Source organism: Dipodomys spectabilis, unplaced genomic scaffold (assembly GCF_019054845.1).
Source record: "Dipodomys spectabilis isolate Male_0828 unplaced genomic scaffold, ASM1905484v1 ptg000108l, whole genome shotgun sequence".
NCBI lineage: Eukaryota > Metazoa > Chordata > Mammalia > Rodentia > Heteromyidae > Dipodomys > Dipodomys spectabilis.
In genome coordinates this window covers 10,936,356-10,962,811 of record NW_024870785.1, presented here as the reverse complement: position 1 = coordinate 10,962,811, position 26,456 = coordinate 10,936,356, and the positions used below count along the sequence as shown (strand labels likewise).

The 26,456-nt window shown below is 45.6% G+C and overlaps 1 protein-coding gene across 1 annotated transcript; it reads left to right on the top strand.

Annotated features, from left to right (window-relative positions):
- Window positions 1-229: 229 nt before the first annotated feature.
- Window positions 230-24,955, top strand: Leo1 (LEO1 homolog, Paf1/RNA polymerase II complex component). Its single transcript, XM_042687630.1, has 12 exons — window positions 230-375; window positions 4,182-4,919; window positions 6,200-6,304; window positions 6,919-7,013; window positions 7,840-7,985; window positions 9,308-9,392; window positions 9,979-10,073; window positions 10,678-10,812; window positions 11,880-12,015; window positions 14,457-14,643; window positions 17,650-17,747; window positions 24,708-24,955. Exons 1-12 carry the CDS (start codon window positions 318-320, stop codon window positions 24,810-24,812), a joined length of 1,983 nt encoding a protein of 660 aa, XP_042543564.1. The 5' UTR covers window positions 230-317; the 3' UTR covers window positions 24,813-24,955.
- The last annotated feature ends 1,501 nt before the right edge of the window (window positions 24,956-26,456 follow it).

The following is a 26,456-nucleotide window of genomic DNA, read 5'->3' as shown; positions in this document are numbered from 1 at the left end:
CCAGACGCCCCGCCCTCCCTCCGCCCCTCCCTCCCTCCGCCCCTCCCGCGGGAGGAAAGAATCCTGGCCTGTTCCGAAGCGAGGCTGGCGGAGGGGCGGAGCTTCGCCGGCGCGGCGGCTCCCGGGACGCGGAAAGTAGGTCACGGAAGAAAAGCGTGTCCGTTTTTTTTACGACAGTGTCGCGCGCCACCGTGGGTTCCGCGTGCCGTAAAGGAGAGCCCAGAGCCGCCTGAGGGCTCCCGTAGGCCGCCGCGCAGCAGCCCGAGTCACCACCTGCAGCAGCCGCGGCCTGCAGCCGGCGTTCGACTGGATCGGCCATGGCGGATATGGAGGATCTGTTCGGGAGCGACGCCGACAGCGAGGCCGAACGTAAAGGTGTGGTGGGCGGGGCTGGGAGGAGGGGTGCGCGGTGGGAGTTCCGGCCTACTGAGGCCCTGAGGAGTGAGGCCGGGGGTGGGGGTGGGGTGGGGGTGTCCTTTTCTTCCCAGCGCCCCCTGCGGTCCTGTCCGTGGAGCGTGCGGCGCCGGGCTGCGCGGGGAGCAGACAGGGGGCTCGTGGGAGGGGTAGGGGGAGGCTGGGGCCAGCCGGGGCAGCTCCCCCCCCCCACTTCCACCATGTGAGGGGAGAGACGGGGAAGCTTGGGGGCCTGACCTGTCCTCTCCTGCACTGGTCAGCCCAGAGAAAGTGTGGTTTCCGAGTGTGGGCCTAGCATGCCCCCTCCTGAATGAAAGCCAGGGGGTGGGGTGGGGTGGGGGTGCGAGGAGCTGGGGTTGTCAGAATTAGGGGGTGTCTGGAGGGACTGCAAGGGTCGAACGACCTAGAGGGTTAAATCAGTGGGCCGTTAAGCCTTTCAGAAAACCTCTCAGGGCTTCTCGGGTCTGTGTGGTCAGATGGAAGAACTGATGGGTCTGTGTTGGCTGATGAATGAATGAATGGATGGATGGATGGAGGGATGGATGGATGGATGGGTCTGTGTTGGCTGATGAATGAATGAATGGATGGATGGATGGATGGGTCTGTGCTGGCTGATGAATGAATGGATGGATGGAGGGATGGATGGATGGGTCTGTGTTGGCTGATGAATGAATGAATGGATGGATGGAGGGATGGATGGATGGGTCTGTGTTGGCTGAGGAATGAATGAATGGGATGGATGGATGGGTCTGTGTTGGCTGATGAATGAATGGATGGATGGATGGGTCTGTGTTGGCTGATGAATGGATGGATGGATGGTAGTAAATGGGTTTACGGGGCATGGAAGTACTTCTAGGCACAGGTTTGTGGATACTGAAATTTGAAATGTTTTGTTTTGATTGTGCCAGGCCTGGGGATTGAACTCAGGACCTGGGCTCTGTCCCTGAACCTTCAGGCTCCCGCTCAACCACTTGAGCCACAAGCAACCACTTTTGGCTTTTTTTGAGTATTTTTTTTTTTTTTTTGAGTAATTTATTAGAGATGAGTCTCACGGACTTTCCTGCCAGCTGGCTTTAAACTGGGATCCTCAGAGCTCAGCCTCCTGAGTAGCTAGGATTATAGATGTGAGCCATTGGGGCCCTGCTGGAAATCTGAATAGAAGTTATTTGAAATAAGAAAGCCCCCAAGACCAAGTTCAGAATTCTTGAAGACCTTCCTGGCTCAAAGTAGCTCATCTGTATTATCTCCCTTAGCAAAGTACATTACTGTATTTATTTATTTCTTCTCCAAGTCCGGTTTATTGGCAATTAATGAATGTAGTAAGAGAACCACACTAGGTGGAGATATAGAAAAGTGAATTCTGTGAAGTCATTACACAGGAGCCATTTAGGAGGTTGTTCAAGATAGGTCTGGAGAGCTGGGAATATGGCTTAGTGGTAGAGTGTTTGCCTAGCATGAATGAAGCCCTGGGTTTGATTCCTCAGTATCACATAAACAGAAAAGTCCAGAAGTGGTGCTGTGGCACAAGTGGTAGAGTGCTAGTTTTGAGCAGAAGAAGCTCAGGAACAGTGCCCAGGCCCTGAGTTCAAGCCCCAGGACTGAAAAGAAAAAAAAAAATAGGTTTGGAAAAGTGGATCCCTGTATATTAACTGTTCATTATTTTTGCTAATATTTAAATTTTTCTCTGTCCTTTCAACGCACAGGTCTATGAACCTTCTCATACCATCTCATAACATCTATAAGGTTGCTCTTTCTTTCAATAAGAACTTACTGATCATTATTGACCATGTTTCAACTACCTTGCTAGACATTGAGCATATAATAGTGAGAATATCTCCTAATCTCTCCAAGCTTACACTCATGCTTAGTACATATTTAATAAATAATTGGATAGTTAGAAGCAATTGGTTAGTAAGGTGTACTCTGCAGTACTTTCCTATTGCCACATTGTGTATAGGGAAGTGAGGTGTGGAGATGTCTTCTGGGCTTTTTTTTTTTTTTGTACTGGTACTAGGACTTGAACTCAGAACTTCACACTCTTGCTTGGCTTTTTGTCTCACGGCTGGTGCTCTACTATTTCAGCCATGCTTCTGTTTCCATCTTTTTTGCTGGTTAGTTGGAGATGGAGTCTCTTTCGTTCTTTTTTTTTCCCCCCATCCCTAGGCTGCCTCTGTCTTGTAATTCTCAGGTCTCAGCCTTCTGAGGATTATAGGTTTGAGCCTATAATCTTATTATTATTATTATTTTTTTTGTCAGTCGTGGGGCTTGAACTCTGGGCCTGGGCGATATCCCTCAGCTCTTCAGCTGAAGGCGAGCGCTCTATTACTTGAACCACAGCCTCACTTCTGGTTTTCTGAGTGATTTATTGAAGATGAGAGTCTCAGAGTGGTTTATTGGAGATGAGAGTCTCACAGAGTTTTCTCCCCGCCTGGCTTTGAACCATGATCCTCAGATCTCACCCTCCAGAGTAGCTAGTATTACAGGCATGAGCCACCAGCGCCTGGTTATTATTTTTTAATCTTCTTTAATGTTCATTACAGTTTTCTTTCATCTTATCATTAAGTAAATGAATTCATTGGGATTTACTTTCCAAGGAGGATTATACGGGTGAGCTACTAGTGCTCAGCTTCATCACTGCATTTTATTATGACAGAATTTTTTTCTAGCATCGCTGTTTTGTTTTCTATCTTTTTGTTTTTGTTTTTTGGTGCTAGTACTGGGGCTTTTTCACTCAAGGCTGGCAGTCTACCACTTGAACTACAGTTCCATTTCTGGCATTTTGCTGGTAAATTGGAGATAAGAGTCTTGGAATTTTTCTGCCTAGCCGCCTTTGAACTGTAATCCTCAGATCTTGACCTCTTGAGTAGCTAGTATTACAGGTGTGAGTCACCAGTGCCTGGTGCTCCAATATTCTTTCTGCCTCCTTCATTTGGGACTCCATTATATTTGTGTCTGTACCCTCGCTGCTGTCCTTGTCCAGTTTTTTCCTGTAAGCTTTCTAGGCTCTGTTAACTTCTTTCTTTTCTCATTTTGCTCCCTCCAGTACCTGTACCAGAAATGTGGGCTGTTACCTCCCAGGTAGTGTTGAACTAGGGAGTGGGGGGTAGGATCAAGTAAGCTAACTACTAAGGTTTTTTGTTTTTGTTTTTTTTGAGACACATTCTCACAATTTAGCCCAGCCTGGCCTTGAATTTATGATCCTCTTACCTCCTAGCCTCCTGAGTACTTGGATTATGATCATGTGCTGCCACCCCTAGCTCACCAAGAACTCGGTTTTCTTTCTTTCTTTTTTCTTTTCTTTTTTTTTGATCGGTTGTGGGGCTTGAACTCTGGGCCTGGGCGCTGTCCCTCAGCTCTTCAGCTCAAGGCTAGCGCTCTCCTACTTGAGCCACAGCACCACTTCTGGTTTTCTGAGTAGTTTATTGGAGGTAAGAGTCTCACAGACTTTCCTGCCTGGGCTGGCTTTGAACAACTGTTCCCCAGATCTCAGCCTCCTGAGTAGCTAGGATTATAGGCATGAGCCACTGGTGCCTGGCTAAACTTGGTTTTCTTACTGAGGTTTAGCTAGCTTTTCTTAACTAAGCATTACCTGTTTTTTGTTTGCAACTTTTGTTTAGTCTCCAGAGTACTGAGAAGGTTGAGTTGATTCTAACAGGGTTTTTTTGTTGTTGTTGGTTTTGTGCTTGCTTTAATGTTGAGATGGGGTTGTGGCAGTCCCTACTTTTGCTTTTTTGCTCACATTATCTTATGTTTTTGTGCTCTTGTAGACTCAGATTCTGGATCGGAATCCGATTCTGATCAAGAGAATGGGGCTTCTGGCCGCTCTAGTAATGCCTCCGGAAGTGAAAGCGACCAAGATGAGAGAGGGGACTCAGGACAGCCAAGCAATAAGGAACTATTTGGAGACGACAGTGAAGATGAAGTTGCGTCCCAGCATAGTGGCAGTGATAACCACTCAGAAAGATCTGACAATCCATCGGAGGCTTCTGAGCGATCTGACCATGAAGACAATGACCCCTCTGACGTAGATCAGCAGAGTGGCTCAGAAGCCCATCACGATGATGAAGACGAGGGTCACAGATCAGATGGAGGGAGCCATCACTCAGAGGCAGACGGTTCTGAAAAAGCGCACTCTGATGATGAAAAATGGGACAGAGAGGATAAGAGTGACCAGTCAGATGATGAAAAGATGCAGAATTCTGACGAGGAGGAGAGAGCTCCGGGATCTGATGACGAGGAGAAGGTGCAGAACTCAGATGATGAGGAGAGACCTCAGCTTTCCGATGATGACAGACAGCAGCTGTCTGAGGAGGAAAAGGCTAATTCTGACGATGAACAGCCTGTAGCTTCTGATAATGATGATGAGAAACAGAATTCCGACGATGATGACCGACCACAGATGTCAGATGAGGAGAAAATGCAAAATTCTGATGATGAAAGGCCCCAGGCCTCAGATGAAGAGCAAAGGCATTCAGATGATGATGAGGAACAGGACCGTAAATCAGGTAATAGGCTTCTGAGAACCACACAGTTTAGTAGAGGCCCCATCGGGGCCTCTCATTCCCATATTCCTTACCCTATGTTTGTCTCTCTTGTCCCTGCATTTTAACTTTGCCTAACTATCTACATTTTGTGTGTGTGTGTGTGTGTGTGTGTGTGTGTGTGTGCGCGCGCGCGTGAGTGCGTGCACATGCACCAGTCCTGGCACTTGAACTTACATCCTCTCTCTTAGCTTTTCCACTCAAGGCTAGCTCTACCACTTGAGCCACAGCTCCATTTCTGCATTTCTGATAGTTAATTGGAGATAAAGTTTTACAGATTTTTCTGCCTGGTCTGGCTTCAAACCATGATCCTCAGATCTCAACCTCCTTAGTAGCTAGTAGATGTGAGCTACTGGCTCTATAATAATTTTATATATATATATATATATATATGTGTGTGTGTGTTTAAAAAATATGTATATATATATATATATATATTTTTTTTTTTTTTTTTTGTCAGTCATGGGGCTTGAACTCTGGGCCTGAATGCTGTCCCTCAGCTCTTCAGCTCAAGGTTGGCGCTCTACCACTTGATCCACAGTGCCACTTCCAGTTTTCTGGTGGTTTATTGGAGATAAGAGTCTCACAGATTTTCCTGCCCTGGCTGCCATCCTCAGATCTCAGCCTCCTGAGTAGCTAGGATTATATGCATGAGCCACTGGTGCCTGGCTAATAATTATATTTTAATCCTATCTTTTTTTTTTTTTCCTTGTCAGTTGTGGGGCTTGAACTCAGTGCCAGGGTACTGTTCCAGAGCTTTTTCACTCAAGGCGATATATTTGTTTCTTGCTTTCCAGTAGCTTTACCTGCTTCTATAATGTATTTTAAATAAATTTGGGCAAAAGTTTCAATACTAGCTTTCTCATTCCTACCAATATTTATTTATTTATTTGTTTTTTTCATTTTATCTTTTTTTTTTTTTTTTTTTAGATAGGGTCTCAGTAAATAGCCATAGCCCAAGGTGGCCTGGAACTCCTCATCTTCCTGACTCAGCCTCTTAATTCTGGGGTTGTAGAGGTACATCTACATACACTGCTAAATTGGCTTCTTTTATTTAGCATAATATATTTTAGATTCATCCAAATGGTTATGTGTATCAGTAAGTCTTTTGCAATTTATTGCTATGTAGTATTCTGATGTCTGGCTATACCACAGTTTGTTTATCTCCAGTGTTACTTTTCTAGCATATGATTTCAGAATTCTGATGTAAATCTGATTGTGCAGAGCATCTCTTTATTTTGCAGACTCTGCCCGAGGTAGTGATAGTGAAGACGAAGTTCTACGGATGAAGCGCAAGAACGCCATTGCCTCTGATTCAGAAGCAGACAGTGATACAGAAGTGCCAAAAGGTGCCCTTTTATTTCTTTCCTGTGTATGTTTCATGCCTCTTTCTGCACTGAAAGCGTGCACCCCTCACCCTGAGCGAAGTAGCCCAGACCAAGCTGATGGGAGAAGTTGCTTATGCCAAATCAGCTGGAGAGTGAATCCATTATTAGGAGGTTGAACCTATAATTGAGATGAAAACCACCAGGTTCACCCTTCACTTTAAATAATGACACTGGGTGTTGTTGTCTTAACTTCTTTAAAAAAAAATTTTTTTTTTTTTGTGCCAGCACTGGGGCTTGAACTCAGGGCCTGGGTGCTGTCCCCATTTGAGCCTCAGCTCCACTTCTGGTGGTTAACTGGAGGGTAAGAGTTTCATGGACTTTCCCACCCAGGCTGGTTTTGAATGGTGATCCTTAGATCTCAGCCTCCTAAGTAGCTAGGATTACAGGTGTGAGCCACCGGTGCCTGTTTTCATTATTAATTGGGATAGTAGAGGTGTTGTTCTCCCGCTCCTCATGTAGGCATGCCAGGCAGGGCTTTGAGAACCTGCTGCAGAGTCGGGTTCTAAGAATTTTCTGGCCCAGTTTCAGAAGCCTTGGAAATACTAACCCAGTGCATTTCCCCTCTTGCACTGCAGATAATAATGGAACCATGGATCTGTTTGGTGGAGCAGACGATATATCTTCAGGGAGTGATGGCGAAGATAAACCACCTACTCCAGGACAGCCTGTGGTAGGTAAAATTACTGATGTGACTTGGACATCTTATTCTACTTGAGGTAACAGGTTCCAAAGTGAAAGGTGTCCTGGTCCAAAAACAGGATGTTGATAACAGCATTATAGCATGCAAAGACGATGAACAGATGACTCTCAGTTGTGTTGAAGAACCAGAGTTCAAAATGAAGTGTTGCCATGCCCTAGGGGCCAAGACTGAGGCTCTGTGGAGACCTGAGGATCGCAGTTCAAAGCAGTTCAAAGCCAGCCCAGGCAGGAAAGTCCGTGTTGACTCTTATGTCCAATAAACCACCAGAAAACTGGGAGTGGCGTTGAACTCAAGTGGTAGAATGCTCGCCTTGAGCTGAAGAGCTGAGGGACAGTGCCAGGCCCATAGTTAATCCCCACGAATGACCAAAAAAAAAGAATTGTTAGAGGAAATCATATTGGAGCACTGATTGACTTTGCATTTCTCCTGATGAATATTTGAAAGGGAGACATCACAAGAGTTTTGTTTTTTTGTGCCCAGTACTAGGGCTTGCTTGAACTCAGGGTCTCACTCTCACTTGGCTTTTTTGCTCAAGGTTGGTGCACTTACCATTTAAACCACAGCTCCACTTCCAATAAAAGAGCTGTTTTCTAGTAGTGATATGTCTACCCCTGTCCCACGTTCCCTGAGCTCTTTGGAGGCAGTTGAGAAGTGATAGGGCTTGAGGCCTGTGAGCGCCTTCTTATCCCTAATGAGTCATGTGGATGTTTCTTGCTCACCTGAGTAAGGTGTGGATACTGAACTAGGCCATCGCTAGGTCCTTTGAATGCCTAAAATTCTGTGATTCTTTCACCAGGATGAAAATGGCTTGCCTCAGGATCAACAGGAGGAGGAGCCAATTCCTGAGACCAGAATAGAAGTAGAAATACCCAAAGTAAACACTGACTTGGGAAATGACCTCTACTTTGTTAAACTGCCCAACTTTCTCAGTGTCGAGCCCAGGTAAGGACTTCAGTTATACAGTCTTCTCTGGACACCGAAGAGAAACACTTGGAAATTTGATTCTTCCTTCCTTTACATGGTTTTGACTAATCACAGAAGTGTAAAATTGCTTGTGTATTTGTGAAAAAATAAAGATACCCCTGAGATAGAAAAAGTCTGAATTACTGTTAAGTTTTTGATGCCTGTGACTCTGGTTTGATACCTTCATATGAATTAACAGACATCACAAGTCTTCCAGACAGTGCTAAAGTTAAGTGACTAAATTTACTAGGGAAACTGTAGCTGTCCATTGTGGCAGCCATTCCTGACTTAGAAAAGCTAATTGTGTACTGGGTGCCATGGCTCACACCTGTAATCCTAGTTACTCAATAGGCTGAGGTCTGAGGAAGTTGGAAGCCAGCTCAGACAAGAAAGTTCCTATAACTCTTTATTTCCAGTTAGCTTCCAAAAGGCCAGAAGTAGAGCTGTAGAAGTGGCACTGTGGCTCAAGTGGTAGAGCTCTCGGCTAGGGTTGAAGAGCTCAGGGACAGTGCCCAGGCCCAGAGTTCAAGCCCTACGACCACCACCACCACCAACAATAACAACAACAAAAACAAAACCAGAAGTAGAGCTGTGGCTCAAGAGGTAGAGTGCTAGCCTTGAGGACAGAAAGCTTAGGGACAGTACCTAGGCCCTGAGTTCAAGCATACAGAAAGGGAGGGAGGAAGGCAAGGAGGAAGGAGGAGGGAGTGCAGGCTAAATGTGTTGGACAGTTAGATACTGATAGGTATCATGTACTAAGTTTATTATCTAAGCTAGACTCTTTGTGGCCTGTTCTTCAGAAGACTTTATAATAACAATGAAGAACATTCTGAATACTTTGCTTGATCCTTATTTCAAGCATTATATATTGGCATCTTTTTTTGATACTGATACTAGGGCTTGAACTTAGAGCCTCAGGTTGTTTGTTACTTGGCTTTTGTACTCAGGCTGTCACTCTACCACTTGAGCCACAGCTCCACATCCAGCTTTTTGCTGTTCAGTTGAAGATAAGAGTCTCACAGACTTTCCTCCCCAGATTGGCTTTGAACTGCAATCCTCAGATCTCAGCCTCCTGAGTAGCTAGGATTACGTATGAGCTACAGCACTTGTATACCAAATTTTAAGAATTTCAATGCAAATAATTCTTTGAAGCTGTCCGTGAAGATATTTAACTATTGTGATTTTTAAAATTATGCTATGACTTTTCAGTATAATGGTGTATATTAATGAGACCTATAAGTACGTAATAATAATGCTCCTTATAAAACATGATTAATGTTTACTTCAAAAACAATTTGTAGACCTTTTGACCCTCAATATTATGAAGATGAATTTGAAGATGAGGAAATGCTGGACGAAGAAGGTAGAACAAGGTTAAAGTTAAAGGTAGTATTCTTTTTTTTTTTTCTCTTGGTCATGGGGCTTGAACTCTGGGCCTGGGTGCTCTCCCTCAGCTCTTCAGCTCAAGGCTAGCACTCTACCACTGGAGCCACAGCGCCACTTCTGGTTTTCTGAGTGGTTTATTGGAGATGAGTCTCACAGACTTCCTTGCCTCGGTTGGCTTTGAACCATGATCCTCAGATCTCAGTTTCCTAAGTAGCTAGGATTACAGGCGTGAGCCACTGGCACCCAGCTTCTTTCTTCTTCTTGAGTCTTATTTAGTGGTTGACAGGAGGCAGCGGTTACTAACTACAGACATGTACTGCTTTAAAGACCTACTGAGGCTTTAATTTCATTCACAGTACTGCTCTGTTCACTTTCTAAACCACAATCTTCAGATCTCAGCCTCTTGAGTAGCTAGGATTACAAGCATGAGCCAACCAGTACCCAGCCAAAAAGTCATATATATGTATGTGAATATGCGCATATATACATACATATAATATACATATACATATATGTTCTTAATCCTTATTTCTAGTTAGTTAAAGTAAGAGGGGTTCATTTCCTTAAGATATTTATATTTAAACAGGTAGAAAACACTATAAGGTGGAGGATCCGCCGAGATGAAGAAGGAAATGAAATTAAGGAAAGCAATGCTCGGATAGTCAAGTGGTCAGATGGAAGGTGAGCTGGAATGTGCCTGAAGAGGGCCAAGGTACCCGGGATGTGTTAAGAGGGGAGAGGTTTTGGATTAGGGCCTTACTGGGGAGATGTGGAGGAGAGAGGTTCCGTTAGTTACTCCCTGAAAACCTGGGAGGACTCAGCTGGACGTTGCTCAGTCTTTTGGGAAGACATAAACATGTGCTAGCACGTGCTCTTCCTCGTGCAGCCTCTTGGGTGGGGGGGGCAGGGAGAGGATGGGAAGGGATGGGAAGGGGAAACAAAGGAGGAGGCTACAATGCTTGATAAGAAATGTACTCATTATCTTGCCCATGTAATTGTAACCCCTCTGTACAGTATTTTCACAATAAGAAAAAAAAAAGATATGCAGCCTCATCATAAATTATTTAATTTTGACATTTAGGAAAATCTTTCACTGGTAACATAGTAGAGGCTGGGCAAATGTCACAGTGCATTTTTCTTTGATGTAGTCAGTATATCCTTATCAGAATTTGTCTTTGTCCCTCCTATTTCTGTGTAAAGGAGAGACAGCGTTTTCAGTGACGTGAAATGGCAGAGCAGGGGCTTTCTGACTGTAATATGTGACTGTCTCCTCTCTCCTCCTCAGCATGTCTCTTCACTTAGGTAATGAGGTGTTTGATGTGTACAAAGCCCCCCTGCAGGGAGACCACAACCATCTGTTTATAAGACAAGGTACCGGTCTGCAAGGACAAGCCGTCTTTAAAACGAAACTCACCTTTAGGTACGTGTTCTCTGTCCTGTTTCCTTTGCTTGGGTGAAAGCTGTGGAATACAGTGAAGTTAATGTGTTTCTCTAATGAAGGAGTCCTCATTGATGTAACCCCATAGTGCAATCCTGTACATGTGAGCATATAGAGAATGGTCAAAGGATGTTTTGCCAGGGACTCTGCAAGTTGTTTCCTCAGCCGAGCACTGGTAGCTCACACCTATAATCCTGCTTACTCAGGAGGCTGAGATCTGAGGATTGCACTTCGAAGCCAGGCTGGACAGGAAAGTAGGTGAGAATCTTATCACCAATTACCCACCAAAAGGCCAGAAATAGAACTATGGGCTCAAGTGCTAAAGTGAAAAAGCTAAAGGGCAGTGCCTAGTCCTAGAGTTCAAGCCCCAGTGTTTGCACGCAAGCACGCGCGTATGTGCACGCTCACACACACGTTTTCTCAGATACCTGGTCATGCTGAGCAGCTCTATAGGATACTTATATAAACCAGAAAGAACAGTGATTAATTCCAGTGATTGCCATAAACGGCTCATATCTGCTGAGCAGTGTGGCTTTTCAGGAAAACTGATCCGGGGAATGGATGGCCAGAGCTTGGTGTGGACATAATGAGAGGCAGTGAGCTGGTGGAGCTGAGGCCTGGGGCCTCTCAGTGCCTCACGCTGGTGCATCTGGTATTACTACCATGAAGACATGGCCCCTAGCAGACCAGAGCACCAGGCCTCCTGGCAAGGCCATCACCCTTCTCCAGATCGTGCTACTGTCTTTTCTTCAGTAGAAGTGGAGTATCCGTGGAAAATGCTTATTTTCAGAGAGATTCAGTAAGGCTGATTATAATTTAATGTTCTGAGAATTGAGGCTTGGGAGTCAGATCTGTATTTCAATTCTGTTTCTACTTGAGTGACCTTAGGCAACTCTCCTAATTTTAAAATGTGATGATTATCCATCGTGTAGCTGGGTCCTAGACAGTTTTTTCTGGTGACTCATTGGCTTCTTGCTTTGTGTGATGTGATGTGGGTTTGACAGGCCAACAGATGTATTTGGTAAACCATTTGGTTCGTTTCCTGGCAGGCCCCACTCCACAGACAGTGCCACACACAGAAAGATGACCCTGTCACTTGCAGATAGATGTTCAAAGACACAGAAGATCCGAATCTTACCCATGGCTGGGCGTGACCCTGAATGCCAGCGCACGGAAATGATTAAGGTATGTTGGCTAAGCTGCAGAGTGCTGGTGGCTCCCACCTGTAATCCTAGCTCCTCCGAGGATCAGGGTTCAAAGCCAGCTCAGACAGGAAGTAGAGCTGTGGCTTAAGTGGTAGAGCACTACTCTTGAGCAAAGAAGCTCAGGGACAGCGCCAGGTCAAGCCCTAGTATAAGCAACCCCCCCAAAAAAAGACTAGTGTTTCTCTACATGTCCGTTCATCATCTTCTGATGGCTGCCTCTCCCTGGCAGTTGACACCAGCAGGAGCTGGAGTAAATTCCTTAGCGTTTGTCACATGAAGACTGAGGTGTACAGGACACAGGCCCTGGGAATTCAGCCACAAAACTGATGATAGGTATTTCCCAACTTCCACATAGTTCATCTATGTGTGATGCATATCCATCTCACACATCAGAAATGCTAGAGACTTAATTCAAAACAGAAGATACCAGCGGTTTGAATGAGAGATTGCTTAATGTAGAATCCAGTTTGGTTAATTTTTTTTGTCTTTGGGTTTTGTGGTGTTGGGACTGAACCCAGGGCCTTGTGCTGACTAACATTACTACAGCCATTTACGGCTTAATGAAACCACTGTTGCGTAGAGGTTCTAGCAGCAGAGTTGGGTGTTGTTTATGATGACACCAAGCAACTAAATGAGGAAGACTTTGAAAAAGATATCAGAAAAGCCCTGACCCTAGTCCCCAACTTTGGTGTGAACCTCAATGCCAGATAGACACAAGGAAATGAAGGCTCTGTTGTGTGGCCTGGGGACCTTACCCTATGGGACCTCCCTGTCCTCTTGTCAGGAGCTGTGGAGCATTCTGGGTTGAGGGCTGGACAAGAAGAATCTGGGAACCTTGGAAGTTTGATGGAGTCAGTACAGGTCAGGCATCCACAGCTCATGGGTGACCAGCAACAGAATCCCCTAGCCAGTCCTGATCGGGCTGGTCACCTCTGTATGTACTTACATTCAGTGTACATGGAGAAGACATAAAAGATAGATGTGAGCATAAAAGGTAGGCATACAGGTAGGCATAAAACTAGTTGATTTTAAAAGAATGATCCAACACTGGTTTTTTTGGTGTTTTTTGTTGTTGTTGGTCGTGGGGCTTGAACTCCTGGCCTGGGCGCTGTCCCTCAGCTCCTCAGTTCAAGGTAAGCGCTCTTACCATTTTAAGCGACAGCGCCCCTTCTGGTTTTCTGATGGTTAATTGGAGATAAGAGTCTCCCATACTTTCCTGCCCGGGCTGGCTTTGAATGTGATCCTTAGATCTCAGCCTCCTGGGTAGCTAGGAATACAGGTATGAGCTACCAGCACCTGGCCCTGGCTTTTTTTTTTTTGGGCCTGGGCGCTGTCCCTCAGCTCTTCAGCTCAAGGCTAGTGCTATATCACTGGAGCCACAGCACCACTTCTGGCTTTTTTCTTTTTGCTTATGTGGTGCTGAGGATTGGCACCCAGGGCCTCAGGCATGCAAAGCAAGCGCTCTACCAACCACTGAGCCACCTTCCCAGCCCCTCTGGCATTTTTTTAATGTTGAATAGCATCTTAGTCTATTTTCTGTTGCTATAACTGAATTCCACAGACTGGGTAATTTATAAAGAACAGGCACCTAGGCAGGCATGGTAGATAGTTCACACCTGTGAACCCCAGCACTGGGAGGGTGAGATAGGAGGATTGCAAGTTCCTAGTGAGACAGCCAAAAGAGGGGATGTGGGGAGCACAGACAGATACAATCACGAAATTTCTTAAGCTGAAGGTTCTTTTTTTGTGTGCTGGTCCTGGGACTTGAACTCAGGACCTAGATGCTATCCTTTAGCTTTTTTGCTTAAGGCCAGTGCTCTACTACTTGAGTCACACCTCCACTTCTGGCTTTTTGATGGTTAATCAGAGATTAATCACCTACTTTGCTGTCTGGGCTGGCTTTGGACTGTGATCCTCAGTCTCAACCTCCTGAATAGCTAGGATTACAAGCATTAGCCACTGGCGCCTGGGTAGCTGTAGGTTCTTGTAACTGGATAGTTCAAGAGGGCACATATTCAGGAGTCTGGTGAGGACCTTTTTGCTACCCCACAGCATGGTGGCTGGAGAGACACAGCAGGAGAGAAGGCCTGCTTTTATAACAGAGCCCATCATGCTAACACACCAGTCTGTGAATGCACAAGTGAAGCTGCAGGCAGATCCACTCCTGAGGACACAACTTCATTAGATCACCTCCAAAAGCCTAGCTGCCAAAGCCCCCTAATAATGGCTGACATTGGGGGCTGCATTTCCAACACTGTAAATGGATCTGTACCTGTCACCAGCACTCGTGACCGAATGGACTTTATTCACACAAATCAGTAGAGAAAACATTTTTCTCTGCGACATCTGGCACTGAATAAACCAGAAAAATTATTGGTGGAAAAAAGAAATCTGGAAAACGGCTTTGTTATTTCTTCACAGAAAGAAGAAGAGCGTCTGCGGGCTTCCATCCGAAGAGAATCCCAGCAACGCCGGATGAGAGAAAAACAGCACCAGCGGGGGCTGAGTGCCAGCTACCTGGAGCCCGATCGCTATGACGAGGAGGAGGAAGGCGAGGAGTCCATCAGCCTAGCTGCCATCAAAAACCGTTACAAGGGGGGCATTCGAGGTGAGTGCAGGATTTTATCATGTCCTGAACTTTGTCTGAGTTTACTGTGAGTGCTGACTCCCTGGACAGTTGGTCTGTATTTTTTTGTTTTGTTTTTTTGGTCGGTCGTGGGGCTTGAACTCTGGGCCTGGGCGCTGTACCTCAGCTCTTCAGCTCAAGGTGAGCACTCTACCGCTCAAGCCACAGCACCACTTCCGGTTTTCTGAGTGGTTTATTGGAGATAAGAGTTGCATGGACTTTCCTGCCCACGCTGGCTTTGGGCTGGCTTTGAACTGCGATCCTCAGATCTCGGCCTCCTAAGTAGCTGGGTTTACAGGCATGAGCCACTGGCCCGGCTCAGTTGGTCTGTATTTAAAAAATCTGCTGGGTGGAGCTGGGAAGGTGGCTCAGTGGTAGAGCTCTTGCCTTGCATGCCTGAGGCCCTGGATTCAATTCCTCAGCACCACATAAGCAAAAAGAAAAAAGCCGGAAGTGGCGCTGTGCCTCAAGTGGTAGAGTGCTAGCCTTGGGCTGAAGAGCTGAGGGACAGCGCCCAGGCCCAGAGTTCAGGCCCCATGACTGGACCCAAAAAAAAAAAAAATCTGCTGGGTGTTGCTTATCCCTGTAACTGTAATGTAGCTACTCAGGGGCTTGAGATCTGAGGATGACAGTTTGAAGCCAGCCCAGGCAGAAAAAAAAAAAAAAAAAGTCCCATGAGACTTATCTCCAGTTAACCACTCAAAACCCAGAAGGAGATGGGGCTGGGAAGGTGGCTCAGTGGTAGAATGCTCGCTTCGCATGCATGAGGCCCTGGGTTCGATTCCTCAGCACCACATAAACAGAAAAAGCTAGAAGTGATGCTATGGCTCAAGTGGTAGAGTGCTAGCCTTGAGCTGAAGAGCTGAGGAACAGCGCCTGGCCCAGAATTCAAGCCCCACCATTAACCAAAACAAAAAACAAAAACAAAAAATAACCCAGAAGCAGAGTTGTGGCTCAAAGTAGTAGAGTGCTAGCCTTGAGCAAAAGAGCTGAGGGACAATGCTCAGGCCCTGAGTTCAAGCCCCACAACCAACAAAAAACAAAAACAAAATCCTTTGTTAAGGTTCATCTCTTGACCTTTTTTCAAGGTGTGTGTGTGTATGTTTTCTCAGTACCAGCATTTGAACTCAAGGGCCTTTCTCTTATCTGATGCTCTATCACCTGAGCCATGCCTCCAGCGTGACATTTTGCAAGTTAGCCGGACATGGAATATCTTGGAATTTTCTGCCTGATCTGGCTTTGTACCTTCTCTGACAATCCTATCAAACCTGATTTTTTTTTTTTTTTTTTTTTTGCAGTGACTGTATTTGGTGACCTGTTAGATCCTACTCATCTGTTACTTATTTGGGGACTATATTAATTAAGGTTCATTTAGAAATGAAGTATTTATCCAGTTTATCAGGGATTAAAAACAATTAATATAGTTCACTAGTGCATAGATTTTTTTTGTGTGTGTGCTGGTTCTGGGGCTTGAATTCAGGGCTTGGGGCTATCCCTGAGCCACCTCTACTTCCAGCTTTTTGGTGGTTAATTGGAGATAAGAGTCTTACAGACTTCCTGCTCAGGGTGACTTTGAACTACGATCTTCAGATCTCAGCATCCTGAGTAGCTAGGACTATAGGCATGTGCCACTGGCCCTCAGCTTTGTCGTGCCCAGTTTTATGCAAGAGTCAGCTAAGCAATAAGTGTGGAGTTGGGCAGCATTATATTCAGAAAGGCTGAGTCTGTTCCATTTCAAAAGACTTAAAACTTTTCTTTGCCTGGAATGTGGCTTAGTGATAGCGTGTTTGCCCAGCATGCATGAAATCCCTCGGTTCATACCTCAGTACCACATACACAGAAAAAGCCAGAAGCGGTACTGTGGCTTAACTGATAGCCTTGAGCAAAAGCAGCTCAGGGACAGTGCCCAGGCCCTGAGTTCAAGCCCCAGGACTGGCAAAACAAAAACAAAAGCCATCCATTTCCTCCCCAGTGTTGAGGATGAACTCAGGTCCTCTTAGTGGCAAGCACTCCCTTAGTCTTGGGCTAAACTTTTCCCTGTACTAGCCTGGAGCCTCTTTTTACCTCTGATTCCCAAGTAGCTGGTGATTCCAGGCATGTGCCATCATGCCCTGTTTGTTTTTTGAGATAGGACACACTAATTTTTGTCTTGGGTTGGCCTTTCACAGAGGTCTTCCTAACCCTATCAAAGCCTTAAAACTTAATCTTGAAATTAAAACTATTTTTTTTCTTGTATTGGTTGTGGGGCTTGAACTCAATCCTGGGCACTGTCCCTGAGCTCTTTCTGCTTATGGCTAGTGCTCCACCACTTTGAGCCACAGCATCACTTCCATGTTTTGAGTGATTAATTGGAGATAAGAGTCTCACCCACATTTCTTTGGCTTTGAGTCATGATACTTAGATCTCAGTGATTTGAGTAGCTAGGATTACAGGCATGAGCCACTGGCCCTGACAAACTTTTTTTTTGGGTCCGGTCGTGGGGCCTGAACTCTGGGCCTGGGCGCTGTCCCTCAGCTCTTCAGCTCAAGGCTAGTGCTCTACCACTTGAGCCACAGCGCCACTTCCGGCTTTTTTCTTTTTGCTTATGTGGTGCTGAGGAATCGAACCCAGGGCCTCATGCATGCAAGGCAAGCACTCTACCACTGAGCCACTTTCCCAGCCCTTTTTTTTTTTCATTTTTCTTTTTGTTGTCAGTCAACTCTGGGCCTGAGCGCTGTCCTTTAGCTCTTCAGCACAAGGGTAGCGCCCTACCACTTGAGCCTAAGTACCACTTCCGGCCTTTTCTGCTTATGTGGTGCTGAGGAATTGAACTCAGGGCCTCATGCATGCAAGGCAAGCACTCTACCACTGAGCCAACTTCCCAGCCCCTGAAAAACTTTTTACATTATCTGGTTCCTCTTGGAAAAATGAAGGAAAAAATCCACAACATGAATAAACAGATCATTCAGCACTCTTGAAAGTAAGTCAGTTGACTTCATTTGCTTTCAGAGGAACGCGCCAGAATCTATTCCTCGGACAGCGATGAAGTGTCAGATGAGGAAAAAGCTCAGAGACTGCTCAAAGCAAAGAAACTCACCAGTGATGAGGTAAGCCACGAGGATTCACGCTCAGCTCGGGAGCTGGCTCTGGCAATGAAGCGGCAATAACAAATAGTTCCCAGCTCACTGGGGTGGCAGGAGTTGGGCTGCGCTGGGTCTTGCAGGGCTGCGTGGAGACCTCTGGGGGGCACTGAGCAATAGTGGAGGATTGTGGCAGCTTCTCGAGGTTACTCAGCTCCAGTTAGGTGGAAGGAAATAAAAAAAGGTTGAATAAGGAAAAGTTTAGGCCCGGAGACAACATTATCTGTGCAGAGATAAGTCATTCGGCTGGGAGGGTCAGAGGTCACCTCTTCTCTCTCTCTTTGTATTCTAATGACAAGGTCATTTATTCTTACCTTGGCAAAACCTGTTTACTTTTTAGTTTCAATTAAGCCATTCAACAAATTAAAATGTCCATTAGTGATCAGAATAAAAATTTCCAAGTAATAATTACTAATTGAACTCAGGGCCTTGTGCTTGCTAGGCAGATGCTTTACCTCTTGAAGCACTCAGCCAGCCCCATTTTTACATCAGTTATTTTCACAATAGGGTCGCACGTTATGCCCAGGCTGGGATGGCAGGTGTGTGCCACCACACTCAGCTTTTATGTTTACCCCATAGCTGGAATGACAAGTACACACCACTTTGCCCAATCTTTGGTTAAGATGAAGTCTCACAAAACCCTTTTTTGAGGGGGAAGGGGTAAGAGGCCTGGAGTGGCCTGGAACCATGATCTCCCAACCTCCACCTCCAGGCTCATAAGGATTACAGGCTTGACCCACTGTCCCTGGCTTCGGCTGTTTTCTATGAATATTTTTTCTTCTGTTTCACATATGTGTATCTGAGGTCTGATCAAGTTCATGTTTGCAGGGGACTTTTTTGTTGTTGTTGTTGTTGTTGATCATGGGGCCTGAACTCTGGGCCTGGGTGCTATCCCCCAGCTCTTCAGCTTCAGGCTAGCGCCCTACCACTTCAGCCACAGCACCACTTCTGGCTTTATTCTGCTTATGTGGTGCTGAGGAATCAAACCCAGGGCCTCATGCATGCAAGGCAAGCACTCTACCACTGAGCCAACTTCCCAGCCCCTGCAGAGGACTTTTTGAGGCCTGTCTATAGTATTTATTCTGCTCCCAGTGGGCTTAAGGCTTTTTTTTTTTTTTTTTTTTTTCCCCCCGTGATTCTCCCTGTTGAGCCTGTTTGGCCTGTGGCTTTGCTCTTTGCTCTAAATTTAGAGGAGGTGGCTTTTTTCAAGAGTACGCTTGGGGGGCTGGGAAGGTGGCTCAGTGGTACAGTGCTTGCCTTGAGCTGAAGAGCTGAGGGACAGTGTGTAGGCCCAGAGTTCAGACCCCATGACTGACCAACAAAAAACACACAAAAAGAGTACCCTTGGGCTCAATTTCTACATTTTTCAAGTAGTTCCCTTGGGAAGAATTTAGAGCTCTTTTCCCATGGCCTGCCTCTTCCAGGCAAAACCTCCGAGCCTCTCCTGGCAGGGCATCTTTCCCTTCGTGGGGGCTGCCAGGGTGTGAGCAATCAGGACTCCACTGTCACTACACTTGACGCAGAGCCTTGATCCTGTGGACGGACGCCAGGCCAACTTCCCACATTCTTCCTACTTCATGGAAATGCAGTCACTCAGCTTGGAGCTGGGGAGTTTGAAAACTATCGTCAGTTTCCCTTCCCAGAATAACTAGTTAGGCCTTGATTGGGAATTGAGAGGAGCATGATTTGCCCACACTCTCCCAGTGGTAGAGCTTCTGACAGGGGAGGGGGGAGAAGCTCGAGACTCAGTCGAGACTCAGTCGCATAGGTTCTCACTGTTGGAGTTTCAGGAGATTTTCCTGGATTATGGTTTCTTCGTTTGTTGTACTAACCTTAGCATAATTTCAAAAGATTTAAAAAAAAGTGTTTCCTCAGTTTTTTGTGTTTTTTTTTTGTTGTTGTTGGTCATGAGGCTTGAACTCTGGGCCTGGGCGCTGTCCCTGAAGGTCTTCAGCTCAAGGCTAGTGCTGTCCCACTTTGAGCCACAGCACCATTTCTGGTTTTCTGGTGGTTAATTGGAGGTAAGAGTCTCAAGGGAACTTTTCTGCCTGGGCTGGCTTTGAACTGTGATATTCAGATCTCAGCCTCTTAAGTAGCTAGGATTACAGTGCTCAGCTTCCCCCCAGTTTTGTTTGCTTCTCTGTGGATTTAGTGGATCTGTGCAATTCCTAATGCTGCCATCTTGGGTGTCCTGTCCTTTTTTCACTTTTTCTTTTTTGTCGGTCATGGGGCTTGAATTCAGGGTCTAGGTGCTGTTCCCTGAGCTCATTTTGCTCAAGGCAAGCATTCTACCACTTTGAGCTACAGCACTGAGCCACAGTGCCACTTCCTGTTTTCTCATGGATTTTTCTTCCTAGGCTGGCTTTGAACTGTGATGGGTCTCAGCCTCCTGAGTAGCTAGGATTACAGGCATGAGCCACCAGCGCCCGCCTTTTTTTTCTTTATTGAAGTATTGGAATTTGTGAACTCAAGGCCTCGTACTTGGTGGGCAGACACTCTACTGCTGAGCCACACTGCCAGGTTTTTTTTTTTTTTTGCCAGTTCTTTTTTACACTGATTAATTTTACACTGATTAATTTAATTTTCTGCCTAGCATACACCTGGACTGTGATCCTCTTCTATTTACATATATCATATATATCTGTATGTATTATATAGAAAGAGCTGTTTTCCTGCTAGTGGTAGTACTAAAACTGTGTAACTTCTAAATCTAACTTTAAAGATGACTGTCCTTAGCTGGGTGCCGGTGGCTCACTCCTGTAATCCTAGCTACTCAAGAGGCTGGGATCTGAATATCTTGCTTCAAAGCCAGCCCAGGCAGGAAAGTCCACGAGACTCTTATCTCCAATAAACCACCAGAAAACCAGCACTATGACTCAAGTGGTAGAGTGCTAGCCTTGAGCTGAAGAGCTGAAGGACAGCACCCAGGCCCAGAGTTCAAGCCCCACAACCAAGCAAAAAAAAAAAAAAAAAGGTGGCAGTCTTAACAGGTGCTGGTAGCTCACGCCTGTAATCCTAGCTAATCAAGAAGTTGAGATCTGTGGATCATAGTTTGAAGCTAGCCCAGGCAGGAAAGTCTGAGAGACTCTTATCTACAATAAACGACTCAGAAAAAGCTGGAACTAGTGCTGTGGCTCAAGTGGTAGAACACTAGCCTTGAGCAACAGCAACTCAGTGACAGTGCTCTGGCCCAGAGTTCAAGCCCCAGGACCAGCCCCTCATCTCCACCACCACCACCACCCCAACCCCTCCTTCCCCCCTCCCCCCCCGCAAAAAAAATAGCGATGGCTGTCCTAATGGCCTTACCTAATGTACTCAACCTTGGTCTTCTGTCCCCCCTACCCTAAAAGGCTCAGCTCCAGTTAGGAAAGTCAGAGGAAATGGCCTGCTTCAGTGCTCCACGTACCTCTAGGTTCTGGTTTTGACTGAATTTTTGGCCTCTGATTATACTTTATTTTCTGACTCCCATATTGATTTGTTTTATTGTCTCCATCTTTGCCAAGTATTTCTAGTGCAAGGGTGATTAAGAGTGCTGTGCCATATGGAGGAAATGGGTATTATGTTCCTGTTAGCGAAGCTTTGAAACTGTTTTGATCATTTTAGCTTTATGATCTCTTCTCACGTGAAGCAGAATTCTGCTCCTAAGGTCACTGATTACACATTTAGTATTTCCTAGTCACTCTTGGAAGTGGCACGCCATGGAAGACAACTAGACAAAATTTATTATGTTATTCTATAGCCTATTTGTTTCAAATAAGATGACATGTTTATAGTGTGTTGAGCAGTTGGCAAACAAGCCCTCAGCTGAGCAGATGCCATTCATTTCTTGGCAAGCAGTAACTGAATGAAAATTGAGAAATGCCATGGGACTCTGTTTATTCCCAGAAATGAGATCTTTTATTTCTTCCTTTTTTTCCCCACCCCCCAAAAAAGTGATTCATCTAGCCAGGCACTGGCTGGTGGCTCACGCCTGTAATCATAACCATATAGGAGGCTGATGAGATCTGAGGATTGCGGCTCAAAGCCAGTCTGGGCAACAAAGAACATGAGACCCTTATCACCGATAAGTGGAAGTGGAGCTGTGGCCCAAGTGCTAGCGGGCCAGCCTTGAGTGAAAAAGCTAAGGGACAGTGCCCAGGCCCTGAGTTCAAGACCCATTACTACATTTAAAAAAAGTGGGTTGGAGCCATGACTCACGTGGTAGAGTGCCAGCCAATGAGCAAGAGGAAGCATCAGATAGTGAGTTCAAGTTCTAGTCTTGGGCAAATAAAAAAGATTTATCAGAGACTTCCTTTGTAGGCTGGGCAATTATAAGCATGCCCCCCTGCAAATGATCTCCCTGCCATGTATCCTAGAAAATACACTCCTGTGATTTGTGTACTCCCCTTCTCCCTGCAAAAAATGCCAGGATCCTGGTATGAGTCTGAGGTACAGGGCACATAGCAGAGAACAACCATTGTGGCCAGAGCAAGCCTTGGTGTTGGGAAAAGGCCTATCTACACATAGGGAGCTGGGTGGTTGGATTTTGGTACTCTTCTCTCCTGTTTGATGTCCTTGGGGGAATCAGCTCACGTGGGAGATTTTCCTCATCTCTTCACTCACTGAACTGTAAAGTTTGTGTATTTATGGTGAATAACAGGTGCTGGTGTGCGGACAGATGATTGGCAGCTGCTAAGGAAATGCTCCTTCTTTACTTACCTCTTTGCACTCAAAGTTGGTGTTCACAGCTCCATTTCTTGCTTTTTGCTGGTAATTGGAGATGAGTCTCTTCTATTTGTATGCCCAGGCTGGCTTTGAACCTGAATCCTCAGACTTCAGTCTCCTGAATAGCTAGGATTATAGGCATGAGCCACTGGTGCTCAGCTGTGAGATAACATCTTGTCCCTGAGAGGACGAGTCACAGACCAGGAAAAAACTGGATGGAACCGGTTGCATTCTTCAAGTGTCATATTTGATATTGACTGGCATTGGTACTATAAATATATTGATAATTTGAGTATTGATTTCTTCCCCATGGAAGAGAGGAAGAAATACTCAGAATTACTTGCTCTATTAGAAAAGTGGACATAATTATTATTTTATTTTATTTTATTTTTGGTTAGTCCTGGGGCTTGACTCAGGACATGAGTGCTGTCTCTGAACTCTTTTGCTCAAGGCTAATGATCTACCACTTGGAGCCACAGCTCCAAGTTTTCTGTTTTTCTGGTGGAGATAGGAGTCTCACAGACTTTCCTGCCTGGGCTAGCTTTGAACTTCTATTGTCAGATCTCAGCCTCCTGAGTAGCTAGGATTACAGGTGTGAGCCATCAGCGCCCGGCCAGAATGATTTTAAATACAGGAAATGTGTATAGTAGAAGGACTTTAATTTCTTCAACTATTTTCTTAAAATTCTTTATGATGTTTTTATCATAAACCACAAAATATTATTTAAAGCACTGACAAAGCCAGGTGCTACTCTTACTTCCAATTAGCCACCGGAAAACCAGAAGTGGAGCTGTGGTTCAAAGTGGTAGAGTGTTAGCCTTGAGCAAAAGAGCTCAGAGACAACACCCAGGTCCTGAGTTCAAGCCCCCTGAGCAACCAATAAATAAATATATAACTAAAGCACTGATAGCCTGGGGTACTGGAGGCTTAGCTTAAGTGGTAGAGCACCAGAGGTTAATGAGGTTGCCTCATTATCTGCTCATGGTGAAACAGGACCTGTGGTTCCACAGGCAGAGCTTTGGGGAAGCCTTGCATCTTCCCAGGGTGAAGCCCGCTACCTGCATCTACCTGCATCTCCATGACCTGCATGTGCAGTTTCCTAGAAGAGACTTCGGGGTTCATAGTTAGCTTTTAAATTAACTTGGCAAACTCACTGCCCCTAGGTACAGTCCTTAGCAGTGGAATTTAAATAAAAGAAAGAGAATGACTTTTTTTTGTTGTTGTTGGTTGTAGGGCTTGAACTCTGGGCCTGGGCGCTGTCCCTGAGCTCTTCAGCCCAAGGCTAGTGCTCTACCACTTTGAGACATGGCTCTACTTCTGGTTTTATGGTGTTTAATTAGAGATGAGAGTCTGATGGACTTACCTGCCTCCTGAGTAGCTAGGATTACAGGCGTGAGCCACCAGCGCCTGGCTGAGAATGATTTTTTTTTGGGTCCGGTCATGGGGCCTGAACTCTGGACATGGGCACTGTCTCTCAGCTCTTCAGCTCAAGGCTAGTGCTCTACCACTTGAGCCACAGTGCCACTTCCGCCTTTTTTTCTTTTTGCTTATGTGGTGCTGGGGAATCGAACCCAGGGCCTCATGCATGCAAGCAAGCGCTCTACCACTGAGCCACCTTCCCAGCCCTGAGAATGACTCTTAATGAATGCAGAGCTAAACACTGGCCATGACCTTGACCAGTAGTTTTATTTATCAAATGAATTTTTCAGTGCTGCGATTAAATCAGGAAATACTAGACAGTCACTGTACCGTAGAGGTCCATCACCAGCCACGGTGAAAGTTCTTTACTAAAAGTTACTTTGGACCAGGCAGTAGTGGCTCACACCTGTAATACTAGCTATTCAGGAGGTGTGGGGGCAGGCAGAAAAAAGTTAGTGAGGCTTTTCTCTAAAATAGCCAGCAAAAAGCTAGGCTAAGGCATGGCTCAAGAGGTAGAGCACCAGCCAAGCAAGGAAGCCAAATACATTCAAGCAAGGTTCTGAGCTCAACTTTGGTCAGTAACTCTGTTCTAGTTATCCATGCAGTCAGTGCAATCCCAGCGCTTGGGAGGCAGAGCTAGGAAGAGCTCCAGTTTCACGCCAGCCTGGGTTACATAGTGAGTTCCCTTCTTGAGCAAAGTTAACTCTGGATTTGCAGAGGGTCATTCAGCTCTGAGATACTTTTGACGAACCATTCTTGAAATGTTCTCTTAACTTGGAGATATTTTCAATTTTATCTGTGTAGGAAGGCGAACCTTCTGGAAAGAGAAAAGCAGAAGATGATGATAAGGCAAATAAAAAGCATAAGAAGTATGTGATCAGTGATGAAGAAGAGGAGGAAGATGACTGAAGTAAAAACCATGAAAACATTTTATAAATTTTACTGTACAGTTTGTTTTATAAATATGATGTAAACATGAGTTATTTTGGTTGCAATGAATTGATCTTCCCTTTTGTGTAATTTTAATTGTAATAAAAAAGTTTTAAATGCAAGTCTTTGTGGTTAAGAAATCTATTTTTTCACTTAGGATAGGGATTCAGTTGAGGACCTCAAGCTTGCTAGGCAGGTGTTCAACCACTTGAGCCAAGCCTCCAGCCCAGATTTTTGTTTTGCTAGTTCTGGGGCTTGAAATCAGGACCTGGGCACTGTCCCTGAGCTTCTTTTCCTCAAGGTTACTACTCTACCACAGCGCCACTTCTGGCTTTTTGGTATTAATTGGAAATAAGTATCTGAAGGACTTTCCTGCCCAGACAGGCTTTGAACCACAGTCGTCAGGTCTCAGCCTCCCCAGTAGCTAGAATTACAGCTATGAGCCACCTGTGCCTGGGCTTCCATTTGTGTTTGAACCAGGAAGAAAATACTATTTTCGTCCTTGTACGCTTCAGCTCAACGTGAGTGCTCTATCGCTTGAGCCACAGTGCCACTTCTGGTTTTCTAGTGGTTTATTGAAGATAAGAGTCTCACGGACTTTCCTGCCAAGGCTGGCTTTGAACTTCAATCCTCAGATCTCAGCCTCCTGAGCAGCTAGGATTACAGGTGTAAGCCACCAGCGCCTGGCTTTTGTTTTCATTTGTATCTGTCTTTCGGAGGGTAAGGATAGGCAGAGAAATAGAGGGACAAAGGGTAAACCAATTAGCAGTGGTACTCACTAGACACTGTTGGAAATGAACTATCCAACTTGTGGGTGGGGATGGGAGGGAAAAACGGAGAGAACAAGAGCAAGGGTGACACTGTCCAAAAAGAAATGTGCTCATTAACTGACTTACGTAACTAACCCTCTGTACATCACCTTTCTTTCTCTCTCTCTCTCTCTTTCTTTCTTTCTGTATGTATGTATGTTTTGGTCCGGCCTGAACTCTGGACCTGGGCGCTGTCCCTCAGCTCTTCAGCTCAAGGCTAGCGCTCTACCACTTGAGCCACAGAGCCACTTCCAGCTTTTTTCTTTTTGCTTATGTGGTGCTGAGGAATCAAACCCAGGGCCTCAGGCATGCAAGGCAAGCGCTCTACCACTGAGCCACCTTCCCAGCCCCCTGTATATCACTTTTATAATAACAATTTTTTAAAAAGCAAAAAAATCAAGCAATGCCCAGATAGTGAAGTCCGACAGGAGGTGCTCCTGACCATGCCTGAGGAGGGCTGAACACTCCACAGAAGGCCTGGATGAATGACGATTGCTATGTAGGACCTTATTTGGGGGTCAGTGTCATTCAAGGCAGAATCTGGGATATACACTGAGACTCGCAGCTGAGATCTGACACAAAGATTAACATGTCTGCCTGGTTGCTGTGAGAAACTATAAAGCTTACTTCTGTCTGCTAGTTGACAGACATTATCAAATTTTTTTTTTGGTCATGTGGCTTGAACTCTTGGCCTGGGCGCTGTTCCTCAGCTCAAGGCGAGCTCGTACTTGAGCCACAGCGCCACTTCCAGTTTTCTAGTGTTTTATTAGAGATAAGAGTCTCGGACTTTTCCTGCTCGGGCTGGCTTTGAACT